This window comes from Sceloporus undulatus, chromosome 1 (genome assembly GCF_019175285.1).
Source record: "Sceloporus undulatus isolate JIND9_A2432 ecotype Alabama chromosome 1, SceUnd_v1.1, whole genome shotgun sequence".
NCBI lineage: Eukaryota > Metazoa > Chordata > Lepidosauria > Squamata > Phrynosomatidae > Sceloporus > Sceloporus undulatus.
Window position 1 is genome coordinate 63,442,336 of NC_056522.1, and position 13,913 is coordinate 63,456,248.

General features: G+C 42.2%; 1 protein-coding gene across 1 annotated transcript; it reads right to left on the minus strand.

The window, feature by feature from the left end:
* Positions 1 to 1,998: 1,998 nt before the first annotated feature.
* On the minus strand, positions 1,999 to 8,077 carry LOC121918990 (cytochrome c oxidase assembly protein COX20, mitochondrial). Its single transcript, XM_042445131.1, has 4 exons — positions 7,831 to 8,077; positions 4,682 to 4,796; positions 4,004 to 4,067; positions 1,999 to 3,320 (listed from the first exon to the last, which is right to left on the minus strand). Exons 1-4 carry the CDS (start codon positions 7,870 to 7,872, stop codon positions 3,176 to 3,178), a joined length of 366 nt encoding a protein of 121 aa, XP_042301065.1. The 5' UTR covers positions 7,873 to 8,077; the 3' UTR covers positions 1,999 to 3,175.
* Between the last annotated feature and the right edge of the window lie 5,836 nt (positions 8,078 to 13,913).

Below are 13,913 nucleotides of genomic sequence, written 5' to 3' on the forward strand. Positions count from 1 at the left end.
TTTTCAGCATCTTGGAAACCTTCAGTTAGGGTGCTGCCATACTGAAAAGGTACATTTTCTGGAGTGTGGCATAACTATGACCATGGAGCTGTTATTGTAGTTATGTCTGATAATGCAGGATATTGGTTGTTAAATCTTTAATAAGAGTCCTTGTTTAGGCATATTAGGTTGCCTTTAACATTTTTGCACTTAGGTATCTAATATGAAAGCATTTCCCCTTACTTCATGTACCTACACTATGTTAGCAGAGCATTCTCTCAGTCTCTGAAAAATCAAGATCTCTTCAAGGAGAGAGGAACACAATGAGGACACTTCAGATTTGGAGGGGTGTACACAGGGCTGAAGAAATCAGCATAGATCTGGGGAAAATAAGTACAATTTAGGAAATTGAAATTCCCCGTGCAAACACGTGCATCTTTAGTGCAAGCTCCCTGTACATGGTCACTTCTGACCAAGTCTCCTTTTGATTTATGGTAACTAAGGCAAACCTGTCATGGGGTTTTTCTGGCAAGAAGGGGTTTCCCTAAGTGGGGCTTTGAACCCTGGTCTTCCACAGTCCTAGTCCACTCAGACCACTACACCATGTTGGCTCTTAACTAGTTTACAATTGTGCATTCAACCATTATCTTTCAGTTTTTTCTGCTTCTCAACCAGTTTGTTGAAAGTTTGCCTTGCAAGAGTATTCTTTTAGTTATTTGATCCAAGAAGCAATTGCTAGATCAAAAACTAGCAGCTTTTTACATGCTTTGAAAGCCACTGTAGTCTTTCACCAAATCCCTTTGATATAGCCCTATTAGATACCAACTGTTTCTAGTCTCATCCAGCACCTAGTTGACATAGAGCTGGTAGGTGAGGTGGCTGGGCTAAACAGGCTGGAGTGTAACTGATGTTACTACTGCACCTTTAACAAAGTACAGTATTCAACAAGAGTAGAAATAGTAGATAGACTAGGAGGTAATTGTGAATGAGGCTATGAGGATAAGAAAAAAACCCAATCATCATCATACCCAAGTCCTGTGGAAATGCTTGTTGTGTACACTGCTGTGCAATCTTCATGTTTGTTTGAAAGCAAGTCCCACTAAGTCAGAGCAATGTTAAAACTTTAGTTAATGAAGACTAACTCCCAAATAAATGCACATTACTTTTTGATTCATATTTTTAAAAAAGAGGTTCAGGACAGACAGAATGTAGGAGAAATTCCTGGAAGACATGATTATCAGTAGCTTCCATCTGTGTCTCCTATATATGTTCCCTCTAGTATCAAAGACAGTATGCCTCTGCCAATTACTGGGGAGTATGGGGGAACTACTGTACATGTCCTCCTTGTGGGCTTCACATAATCCAATATTAGAGTACTGGACAAGATATGCTTTGTTCTAAACTACTTTGGCTCTCATGTAAAAGGCCAGGCACTTAAGAGTCTGCTTACAAACAGCCGATGTGATCATTATGTTATTACATCATCAAGGGATTCAACAAGGATTTGTTCACAAATATCTTGTCTTCTTAAAATAAGAGTTTTTTATATTTTCAACTATACTGAAAACATGAAATACAATATAGGGAACAATCTCACCAGTTAAATTCATGTTCTGATAAACTACAGAAAACAATATAAAACTATAAGTAAATCTAGAGTGTATTAATTACAAGCTGTTTAGGTCCAAAGGCAACTCGTGCAAACAAATAAATGGTTGCCTTTTTCTGTTAAAGTGCTGAGGCAACTCCCCCAGAAGAGAATGTTCAAAAACAGCATTGAACAGTAGATTGTCTCTTTGATAGTTGTTACAGTAAGAACACAAAGGAAGGTGCCCCCTGTAGTTTCCTTGAGTTGGAGTTATGGCATCATCTTAGTTCAGGATCCTGTTTCATGCCCACCTTGATGCTCTAGCATGTCAAATTCTACTACAGATGGAAAATTCCTATTTAAATATACTTATGCAGAAGCAGCATAGGCAATAGCAAGGAAATTTATAAAATGATTTTTAAAACCCTGAATAAGTGGAAAGTCTTTAATATATGGCAATGATTCAACATTTTTATGTTGTTGCAGAGTCTATATGCCACTTGGCACATATTTCACATATGGTCAAGCAATTTTACATTATTTCAGTGCAGAAAATTCATGCTCCCATGATTCCTCTGGCGGGGAGATTATTATCGGGGGGGGGGGGTATTATTCTCTTTCACAGGGGCCATGGAAAAAAACTAGTAATAGTACTGGAGGATCACCTGGCAAAGTATGCAAAATAAGCACACATATGACATGAGGCAACTCTCCTATTTAGCTGAAAGGTTATGCTTACTGTATATACTCTTGTATAAGTCTAGAAATCTTAGTCAAAAAATTGACCCCAAAAACCTAGGTTGACTTATCCACAGGTCAATGTAAATACTATACTTTAACTCTTATTAAAGAGAGAACCATCCCTGGTGAAACGCAAGAGTGCAATCTGTCCTGGAAGCACTGACCTCTCTCTGCTTTCTCTTCCATCCATCTTTCAGTGTGAGCCAAAAGCATTATGCCTGCCAGAATTTTGTAGGTTCTTTGGCATTGTTTTCCTTTGCTTCATCATTTAGATCCTTTGTTGCATGTCCCTAAGTTTTACCCTCGACCTATCCACGGGTCATATCAAAATCCATAATTTTGCCCACAAAACCTGCCATCAACTTATACATGAGGTCGACTTATAGTCGAATATATACGGTAGATCTATCCCACTGCAATCACTGTAACCTGCACTAATCCTTTATGTGTCTACTCAGAAGCAAGGCCCATCATGTTTAATGAGGAATACTTCCTGGTTACAGCAAAGGATGACAACATTTAATACTTAATTTCTTGCCTTTCAATGTACTGCAGTCAAAGTCTTATCACTGAAGAACTCTCCCCAACTCGAAGTATTTTTAGCTTAAGGCCAGTTTATGCTATTCATTCTGAAGAAGAAATCTGACCAATCTGAAGCAGATCACTTTTCCCCCTTTAAAAGCGGCTGCATACAAATCAAAGATGAAACATGAAGAAAAGTAAAATACAAACTGGGACTTGGACAGCCCACTGTGCTAGGAGGACCTGTTACATGACATTTCGCAGCTAATATGTCCTATGGTTTCACAGATTTGGTTTTATAGTATACCTATAATCATCACAAATTCTTAAGCATTCTTATGAGAACTATGAACGGCTTTCTTCAGTACTTTTCACTGTCTTCTTCTCTGGATCAAACTGAGTGCTTTCATACAAAATCTTGTTTTTTATCCCTTCTTGAATCATGCGTTGCTGAATTCTTAATTTTGCATTACTGTACCTACAATAGATCCTTAAGAAAGAAAAACAAAAACTTGAATGATTCCCTCACCCACATTACAGAGTAATAATTCTAATACTCATCCAGATTTTATCATATCAAACCAAATAGTACATCAGACAACAGAAATGTTTTACATTTTTTCCAGCTAATGGGACTACCTGAATAGGTTTGTGTATGTTTGTCTCTGTATATCTGAACTGTGAGATCTGAAAAACAGTCCTTCCATCTCATGTATCTTCCAGTTGGCACAAAAGTATGTTGTGGAGACTGCTCTCAACATCCCCACTCAACAGCTGAAGGGGCATTAAAAAAAACCCTACTGTTTTCCATGCTACCTCCACCCACTGCAAAAACTGACATTAAAAGAAAAGAAAGCACATCTGTGTAAAACTCTGGAAATAAGAAAATTAGAAACAAGATATATTTGGGGAGGAGAAGAAAATTTTATAATTTGTATCAAGGGATTTGTTGTAAACCTGAGTAAATGAATATATTGGCCACCTATGCAATTTTTTGAAAAACACATCAGATAACAAAATACTGGACTTCTAGAGGCAGTGCATGTGTATGCTTAGGAAAAGCCTATCATGTTATAGAATCTAAAATACATTTTCAGCGTGTGTGTGGCTGCAAGAGTAGGATAGTATTCAAACTTATAAGTTGCCTCATTGTTACAGAAACGTAATACACACCAACATCCCAGTGTTGTCAAGATAAAACCTCCCATTCCAAAGTCACAGGATCGTCTCACTCTGCCTGAGTGGAGGAAAAGAGGAGCTTATTTATATTCAAGAAGGCAGACAAACACATCAATTAAGAATACAGCAAAAACACAAAACAAATATTTTTAAATGCCAATTTCCACAGTTAAACCCAGCTTTGGATATTCTATAGGACACATTATGGTTATACAAAGTAATTGTGTTAAACCACAGAATGGCAGACTGTGAAAACTTTGACAAGCACACTCACATCAGATAAAGTTGAGAAAATGGAATAAAGGGTAAACACAGGTCAACCTGTTTTTACTAACTTGCAAAAATACAGGCTCAGTAGCCAATATGGGGGGCAACAGATATGACTTCCGTTGACTAAAGTTAAGCAATGTTAGTTGCTGATTTTAGTTGACAAGATATATTTATGAATAATCCAACGGTTCACAAGTTCAAGAACTGTTACAAATTTTGTGTACGTCTTTGCTAGGAAGAGAGAAAGTAGCAGGCAGCACTTTGAAATGCTGGTCAATTGCTAAGTGTATTACAGTGGTCCATAGTTCTCAGAAGAGAATGGAACCATAGGAAGGGACAATGGAAATGCATAAAGTAATATACGCAAGACACACCAATAGTTTTACATGGGCCCTTACTTACTAGTTGCCAAAAAGTGTCCAAGGCCCACCGTGACACCACCCAAAGATCCATAGAGCACTGATTCTCGAGCACAAGGGACATTTTTGACGTCAAGTATTCCCAGCAGCTTAAAAGACTTGAAAGAAATTAAATATATCACATAAGCACAGTTTCAGAAAGTAACATATTTTTATTAACTAGTTTTCAAGCAAACAAACAGGACCAAGTACCAAATCAACAAGGCACCAGACTCATTACAAGAAAGGATTCCTGCCCATTTAGTAACGTTGAAGAAACAATGTGGCTTCCCCTTCTGAGCTAAAAGGAAAGTGTCTAATTAATTATCATAGGGAATTACTTTATCTTGTTAATCACTGTAACAACATACTAAATTTTTAAGAGAAACACTTTTGCCATGCTATCCTGTTAGTCAAAGTTCTTCTTGTGGTTTGGTGGCATTTTACGGTCACTAGCAATGGATACATCTCAATAGGCAAAATGCCCATCACCTCAGTCATTTGGACAGTCACTTTGCAGGCTAGAAAGGGATAGTAAAAGAAAAAAAGATCACTGTGGAGTACAGAGCCATGGACAGCTGTATAAAACTAAGTTTGGACAGCAGAGGCATGTCCTTCTTGATTCTGCTGATTTCTCAATGACCCATGAAGCCATCAGTCCATCAAGCTTCTGGGTCATCTTACTGGACTGGAAAACACCATATTTTGGTGTTTCTCACACATCTACAGAATGTCCCTATGTCCCAGCTCACAGTTACAGGAGGATTGGGGTGTCATGCCATCACCTAGTTGTTTCTTCTTTTGTAACGTTTTGGGTCTTGTACTAGTGTCTGGATTGTGTGATGCATTGAATGAGTGAATACAGCAAAACGACACCAACATGACAGAAATGTCAGTGGCTAAGGAGTTCATTATATCAAGGAATGGGTATATGGCTGGTTCTCAAAAGGGTTATACTCCACTCTCTTAAGGCTCAGATTTGCACATTGAGCTTCTCCTAGAACTGGTGTTGCTCCCAGATAACAAAGTGGCAGTACTGCCAGGACTACCGGTATCTTTTGTCTCTGTAAATTAGTATCTTGAACACTGCCTTTTCCTGGAGGTGAAAAATTAGGCTTCAGATTATTTATGTTGTGATAACTGCCACACTTTTGGAAAGATAGACAGCCAACGTGAACAAATCTGGTCAGGAAAAACCTGCAATAGGGTTACCTTAGGGTTGGCATATGTCTGAAATCACTTAAGACACACAGCTAACAACAAGGAAACCACAACTGCCTCATCAGGCATCTTTTGCATTGTCTTAATTGGCTCTCAGTTAGTTCCCAGGCCTATGTCAAAGTGTTGGTTTTAATTTAACTTAATTTGTGATACTAGGAACAAAGTATCCCAAAATCCAGGAAATAAAATTTGACTCCGTTAGCAATGCATTGTTCCCAGTGCCACGTATCCAGGAGGGACCCATTTGCATAGCTATCCCTCCAAAGAACACCACCAACACCTTGAGAAAATGCAAGACATAGTCATTTTATAATTTTGTCCTCCTGTACGGTTCATAATACCTTTGTCTGATGGAAAAGCCAGTGGAGCTTCAGAATATTACATCTTGTACTTTGTGCATTTTGTAGTGGCCTATATATTTTTGCCCCTGGTTTCCACTCTATTAAATGCATCTGAGGAAGTAGACTGGAGTCTAGGAAAGCTCATGCTTTTGTGGATTCTGGATGTAAACATGTAGTACACATACACATGTAAAATGTGTTTTGCAAAACGTTTTCTTGACCTTTTAGGTCTACCAAAAAAAAGACTACAATTGTACCTATTCTAAAATTGTGGAAACTAAAGACCACTTTTCAATCTTGTATTGAGAATTTTGGTCCTTCCTTCTGCCATGTTCTTCTCCAATGTTGCTGGGCGACTGCAGGAAATTCTGTTAGCAACTGTGGACAAGATAATGATTTATTGACGGTTTGACAAGTACTGCCACCATTTGAGGTACAAAACTGGAATAGGTATGTGGAATCAGAAACAAAATTCAATTATTAGTCTCAGCTAGAGAGTACACACCCATTAAATGTACGTGTGTCTATGTGTGAGAGAGCTGGCGTGGCGGAGTGGTGTGAGTGTTGGACTACAACTTCGAGGACCAGGGTCTGATTCCCAATTTGGCCATGAAACCCACTGGGTGACAATGGGCAAGTCACACTCTCTCAGCCTCAGAGGAAGGCAATGGCAAACCTCCTCTGTACAAACTGTGCTATGGCCACATTCCCATTTACAGATTAATCGGTGTGCAATCCAAATTGATGGATCAGTTTGACAGTGGAGCATGGTTCCCATTACATTTGCTCCGATTGCATTTTTCCCCTCCAAAATAATTCACTCGTGGTTCCCATTCACAAATGAATCAATTCAAAATGATTCGTTTCCAGTCGGCCAAAGGGGAGATCTGAATTGATTCTGATCCGCCTGTGGTTCACTCTTGCGCAGAACTGATTTATCAAGAAAGAAGTGGGAAAAAAATCAGCGTCAGAAAGACATGGTTGACATGGGTCTAGCGCATGCTCCCCTTCTCAGAATTGCTTCAGCAATTTGGATTAAGTGGGAACCAGGGTCCTCTGAACCGGTTCAGACCGATTCATCATCTGGTTTAAAAGGTAGTGGGAATGAGGGCTATGAAAACCCTATGACAGGTTCATTTTAGGGTCACTATAAGTCAGAAAGGGCTTGAAGGCACACAACAAGAAGAGCGTGTGTGTGAATGTGCCTTCAAGTCCCCTGCTGTCTTTAGGCAGCCCATGAATGTCTTGGAGTATTCAAGAAGTGGTTTTGCCATTGACATCCTTCGAAAGGCAGCTGACAGCACCTTTGGCGTCTCCCAACCAAGCACTTACCAGGGCTGGCCCTGCTTAGCTCCTAAGGGATCTGGTGACGTGACTTTAGGGTGGCACTCAGGCTCTTTTTTGGACCTGAACCCTGGTCCTTAGAGCTGTCATCCAAAGGTCATCCACTACCCCTCATCTGCACTGCCGGGGAAATAATGCGTTTTGAGAGCGGTTTAACTGCCACGGGTCCATGCTATGCCATTCTGGGAACGGTCGTTGGTTGTGGGACCAGAGTCATCCCCTTGCGGAGACCCACAGCCCCGCTTACCTTCTCGGGCTCCTCCTGCTCGCCTTCTCCCCCGGCCGCCATGACAGAGCCTGCCTTCTTCTGTCTGCCTCCTCCTTTTTCTGTCCACAAAGCCCTACCATAGAGATGAAAGCCTCAGCTGCGCAGAGGGACCTCGACAGGGAGAGAGAAAGAAGTGGCCGCTCTAGCCGTCCACGTCTCCTTTCCTTAACATGGCTCCTCCTTCGTCTCTATGGTGCGTGCGCACAGAGAGAGCAGGAGAAGGGTGGCGGGCGCCATTTTAGGTCCGCACCGCAGAGGAGATTCTGTTGCAAGCGAGGATCCTTTGTTCGGCGAGATGGGTCACGGAGCAGGGCGCGCTCCCGCACGCGCACGCGCTCTCTCTGCCCCTCCCTTCTCAGTGGATGTGTGCTTGCGTGCACGCGCGCTCGCTAGGTCTCTTCTTTTCCCGCTTTGGGGAGGCCTCGCGCACAACGGCTTTATGGGCTCGCTCCCGCTCCCTCTTCCCGCCACAACTGTTAATCACTTTTACCTCAGGAGTAGTCTGCCCGCTTTGGGGATACATACATACATACATACATACATATATATATATATATATATATATATATATATATATATAAAGAGTAACAAAAACATAATACAGTATTATACTAATATATATATATATATATATATATATATATATATGTTACTGTTATTTCCTTCACACAGCTTTCCTCATATATATATATATATATATGAAATAATAATAATATAATAAAATATAACAATACATTTTATATATATATATGAAATAAGATAATAAAATATAATAATAACAGTATATATATATATATATACATACTGTTATTATTATCTCTTTCACACAGCTTTCCTATAGGAAATATTAACTAACTACAGTATAATATAATATAATACAGTAATGCATAATATATAATAATATTATTTCCTTCACACAACTTTCCTCACAAATAAATCGATGTGTTTTAACCGACGCAGCTTGCTTGTTAACATGTTGTTCCCGGCCTCCATGAGGAGAGGCGGGTGAGAAATAATTATTATTTTCAATTATTATTATGTTACTGTTATTGTTATTTCCTTCGCACAGCTTTCCTCATGATATTCCCTCACCAAATACACACACACACACACAGAGTGGGGAATATTGTTAGGAAATAATAATAGTAACAACAACAACAACAATAGAAGATAATACATTATTTATGGCAGTTATGAAAGGATTGGAAGTTTAGATGAGTCAGGAGGAGGAAGATTAAGGGAAATTGAGTTATGAAAGGAGAAGGTAAAGAGAGGGAGAGAAGAAAAGAGTAGACTGAAGAAGGGATCCTCCAAGACGAAGAGAGGAGAGACATTTTCCTTAGATAAAAGAATCACATTCTATTTGATACTCTCCACCTCATATATTCTACTTATATAACTTGCATGTATGTTTTATGTTCTTTGCTGATTGGAATGATACGTATTTTAATTAATAAAAAATATTTTTTAAAAAAATATTAAATAATACATTATTTCTTACCCGCCACCTGCCCTCATGGATGGGGTGGGGGGAAACAACAGTTAACAACCAAGTGTAAGTTAAAACACATCAGTTTTAAAAGGAGGAATAAGATACGTATTAGAAACAATCCACATTTGAAATTCATCATTTAAAATTCAGAATTTTAAAACCATCTAGATAAGCCTGCTTAAACAGACTGGTCTTTAATGCTCTTTTAAACTTGGACAACTTAAAAACACTCCTATAAGTGTGAATTCATGCTGAAAATGGAGGACATTTTAGCATTCCTGGACAGAAGGTTGATAATAATATTAATAACAATAACATTATTATTATTAATTTCTCAGCTGCCTGAGAACAACAGCAATTAACAAACAACATCAGTTAAAATAACCGCCACAAATGTGGAGGGCGGACTATAATTTACTAAATGCATTTTAAGAACACATTGATGGCATAGCTGTATAACGATTAAAAGAGTTTCAGTGTTCTTTAAAATATTAGATTCAACAGAATAGCATTAAGCTTCTAAGAAAATATTTAAAGGATAGTACAAGTTGAGTATCCTTTATCCAAAATGCTTGGCGCCAGAGGTGCTTCAGACTTGGGATTTTTTTCAGATTTTGGAATGTTTGCAAATAGATAATGAGATGTATCTTTGAAATGGGACCCAAGTCTAAACGTGAAATTCATTTATGTTTCATATACACTGGTACCCCGGGTTACGAAATTAATTCGTTCCGCTATTTCTTTCGTAAGCCGAAAATTTCGTAACCCGAAGCGCTTTTCCCATTGAAAATAACTAATGCGTTCCAAGACCTCAGACTGAACCTGCAAGTCAAAACAAAGGCACAATAGAGGCCTATTAAGCTAAGTACCCTACAATACAATGTAATACAAAGTTGCCTCAGGCACTAATTAGCTTAACAATGACTGGCAGGTCCATTCTAAACTTTCTAAAGGATAAAGAAAAAAAGTGTTTTTCTTACCTTTGCTGGTCTTGGCATCTGGTCCTGGCATCTCAGAGTCAGGCAGGAGGATGAGCTCTCAAATCATCACACCCATGACCAAGTCACACTCTATGGCCCACATCAAATCATCACTCCCATCACCAAAGCACCCCAAATTTAAAAAACCAACCCCATGGGCACACTCTATGGCCCGCATCAAAGCCAGGCCAGACTTGCAAAACTCAGATCCCACATCCCACACTCTCAAATGATAAAGAAAAAAAAGGGTTTTTCTTATCTTTGCTGGTCTTGGCATCAGAGTGAGGCAGGAGGAGGAGGAGGAGCTTTCAAAACTCACACCCCATATCCCACACTCTCAAATCATCACAGCCATGACCAAAGCAACCCCAAATCTAAAAAACCAACCCCATGGTCACACTCTATGGCCCACATCAAATCAAGGCCAGACTTGCAAAAATCAAACCCCACATCCCACACTCTCAAATCATCACACCCATGACCATACCACCCCAGAACTCAAACCCAAAGGCCAAAAACCCCAAATCTGAACATGCAACCCCATGGTCAGTCCCATTCTAAAGGATAAAGAAAAAAAGTGTTTTTCTTACCTTTGCTGGTCTTGGCATCTGGTCCTGGCATGTCGGAGTGAGGCAGGAGGAGGAGGAGGAGGAGGAGGAGAGGGGCAGCCCAAAAAGCCAAATTTAAACCAATTCAAGCAATTTAACAACTTCAGCCAATTCAAGCAATTTAACCACTTCAGCCAATTTATCCAATTCAAGAAATTTAACCAATTCAGCCAATTCAGCCAATGCCACCAATTTAACAAAGTTAACCAATTTAAAAAAAAAATTTGGTGTTTTTTTTAAGGGTCACCTTTTTTTTAAGGGTCACCTTTTGCCTTCTTGGATGACGGTTCTCCCTCTCTAGTGAAGAACTGGTCCAAGGATGTCTGCCTTTGCCGGCCCTTAAGCACGTTCTTAAAATGGCTAAGGCAGACATTATCGAAATGGGCAATGGCATGGCTGGTCAGCACCTGCTCAGGGTGGTGCTTCTCCACAAAGGAAGCCACATTGTGGAATTGCCTCAGAATGTCTTTAATGTCTGCCGTTGGCAAAGATGCCCCCGCAGCCTCCTCCTGCTGGCCCCTGTCGAAATGGAGCACGTCCTCGTCCACGGCAGAGTGTTGCATCGCCGCCAAGGCCTTGAGGTCCTCTGTTGTCAGGTCCTCGTTGTGCTCCTCGATCAGTTCCTCCACGTCGTCGTTGTCCACCTCGAGTCCCAGGGACCTTGCGATGGATACGATCTCGTGCACCTCTTCTTCTTCACCTGGCTCAGCACCCTCGGCCTGCAACCCTTCCAGGGAAGAAGCATCAGGCCACAGCTTCCTCCATGCAGCAATCAGGTTGCGCCTGCTGATCGCCTGCCAGGCCAAGTCCACCATCTTCAAGCACACCACGATGTCAAAATGCTGCTTCCAGAACTCACGAAGGGTCAGCTGTGTGCTCTCGGTCACGTCGAAGCAACGCTTGAAGAGGTGCTTGGTGTAGACCTTCTTGAAGTTGGCGATCACCTGCTGGTCCATGGGTTGCAAGAGGGAGGTCGTGTTGGGTGGCAGAAACTGGACCTTGATGAAGGAGAACTCCGCGAGGATGTCCTTCTCCAGGCCATGCGGGTGCGCAGGAGCATTGTCCAAGAGGAGGAGGCACTTCAAGGGCAAATCCTCTTCCTCCAGGTACCGCTTCACTGTCGGGGCGAAGACGCTGTTGATCCACTCGACGAAAAGGAGGCGTGTGACCCATGCGCGGCCATTGGAGCGCCACATCACTGGCAACCTGTCCTTCTGGATGTTGTGTGCCTTGAAGGCCCTTGGATTTTCCGAGTGGTACACCAACAGGGGCTTGACCTTACAGTCCCCGCTGGCATTGGCACACAACGCAAGTGTGAAGCGGTCCTTCATGGGCTTGTGGCCTGGCAGTCTCCTCTCCTCCTGGCTGATGTAGGTGCGGCGAGGCATCTTCTTCCAGAAGAGGCCCGTCTCGTCGCAGTTGAAGACTTGCTGCGGGACGTAGCCTTCCTCCTCCACCATGGCCTTGAACGCGACGACGAAGGCTTCGGCAGCCTGGTGGTCTGCGCTGGACACCTCGCCGTGACGGACGACAGAGTGGATCCCGGTCCTCTTCTTGAACCTGTCGAACCAGCCACGTGATGCTTTGAAGTCCAGGGTGGCTGGCTCCTCCTGCGAAGAAGTTCCTTCGCCTGCCTCCTTGCTGGCCAGGTCTTCGTAGATGGCGGTGGCCTTCTCGCAGATGACCGCGGTGGTCAGGGTGTCCCCGACTCGCTCCTTTTCCTTGATCCAGAGGAGAAGCAGGCGCTCCATCTCCTCGTGCCTCGGTGTCCTCTGCTTGGCGATGGTCGTCACGCCTTTCGCTGGAGCCACGACAGCTCTGATGGCCTCCTTTTGCTTGAGGACAGTGCCAATGGTGGAAGGGTTGCGTCCATACTCCTTGGCAATGTCCACCAAGCGCACGCCCCTCTCGTGCTTGGCGATGATGTCCTTCTTGTCCTCCAAGGACAAGGGAGCCCTCTTCTTCTTCTCACCGCTTGGCTTGGGAGCCATAGCTCAAGCCTAAAAAGGACAAAAGGCACAGGCAATGAGCAAAAGCCACAATTGGAAACCACCCCCACCCCCATGGTCACACTCTCTGGCCCAAACTTGCAAAAGTCACACCCCACACTCTCACATCATCACAGCCATGGCCAAAGAACCCCAGAACACAAACCCATAGGCCAAAGCCACAGTCCACACTTTGAAAACAGCAGCCATAGAAGAAAGCAACCCAGCATCCCCAAATCAGAAAAAGCAAGCCTATGGTGAGACTCTCTGTCCCACATGGGACCAAAGGAAAACTTTTGAAGCCACAGTCCACACTTTGAAAACAGGACAGCCATGAAGAAATCAAGCAAGCACATCAAGGCCATAATCCACACATTAGAGCATGTCACCCTAAAAGGGAAAAAACCCAAAAAAGGCATCCCTGCACACACCAGACCCATCATCCCCAATTCAGAAAATGCCAGTAGCAAAACCCACAATCCACACTTTGAAAAAAAAAAAACAACAACAACAACAACAAAAACCAGCACCCCACAGCAAAAGCATGGACACACTGTCTCACCCCATACCACCCCCCACAAGAAGAAGGTAAAATCCATCAACTTACCGGTAGAGAAATTGCTGATGGCCGGTCTTGATCCGAAGATGGCAAAAGCCAGAAAAATTCCAAAGCCAGAAAGCCAGGAACAGTCTGAACCGCAACTAAGAGTTGGAGCTCCAAAGAGACTCTTTCTCACCAGTCCGCAGGGCCAGACAAAGGGGGCAGATCAATGGAAGCCGGCTTTTATTTCTCAAGGCAAGCCACCCCCCCCCAATTTCGTTAGCCAATCCAATTGATTGGCTTGATTTCGCAAGCCAATCACTGCTGCCTAACGAAATTCAAAATTCGCGCCACAGCTAAGCCTAACCGTTAGCCCTGGAAATCCCTGGAAAGCCAGTAGATGCACTTTGCATCATTTGAATTTCGCGCCGAAAAGAATTTCGTAACCCGAAA

Excerpts from the sequence above, each read along its gene's own strand:
- LOC121918990 (XM_042445131.1), bottom strand. The coding sequence starts at position 7,872 with ATGGCGGCCGGGGGAGAAGGCGAGCAGGAGGAGCCCGAGAAG. Across the intron at positions 4,068-4,681 it reads TGGACACTTTTTGGCAACTA|GCAGAGTGAGACGATCCTGT; the intron begins GTAAGTAAGGGC and ends TCCTCCACTCAG. Across the intron at positions 3,321-4,003 it reads TTGACAACACTGGGATGTTG|GATCTATTGTAGGTACAGTA; the intron begins GTGTGTATTACG and ends TTCTTTCTTAAG.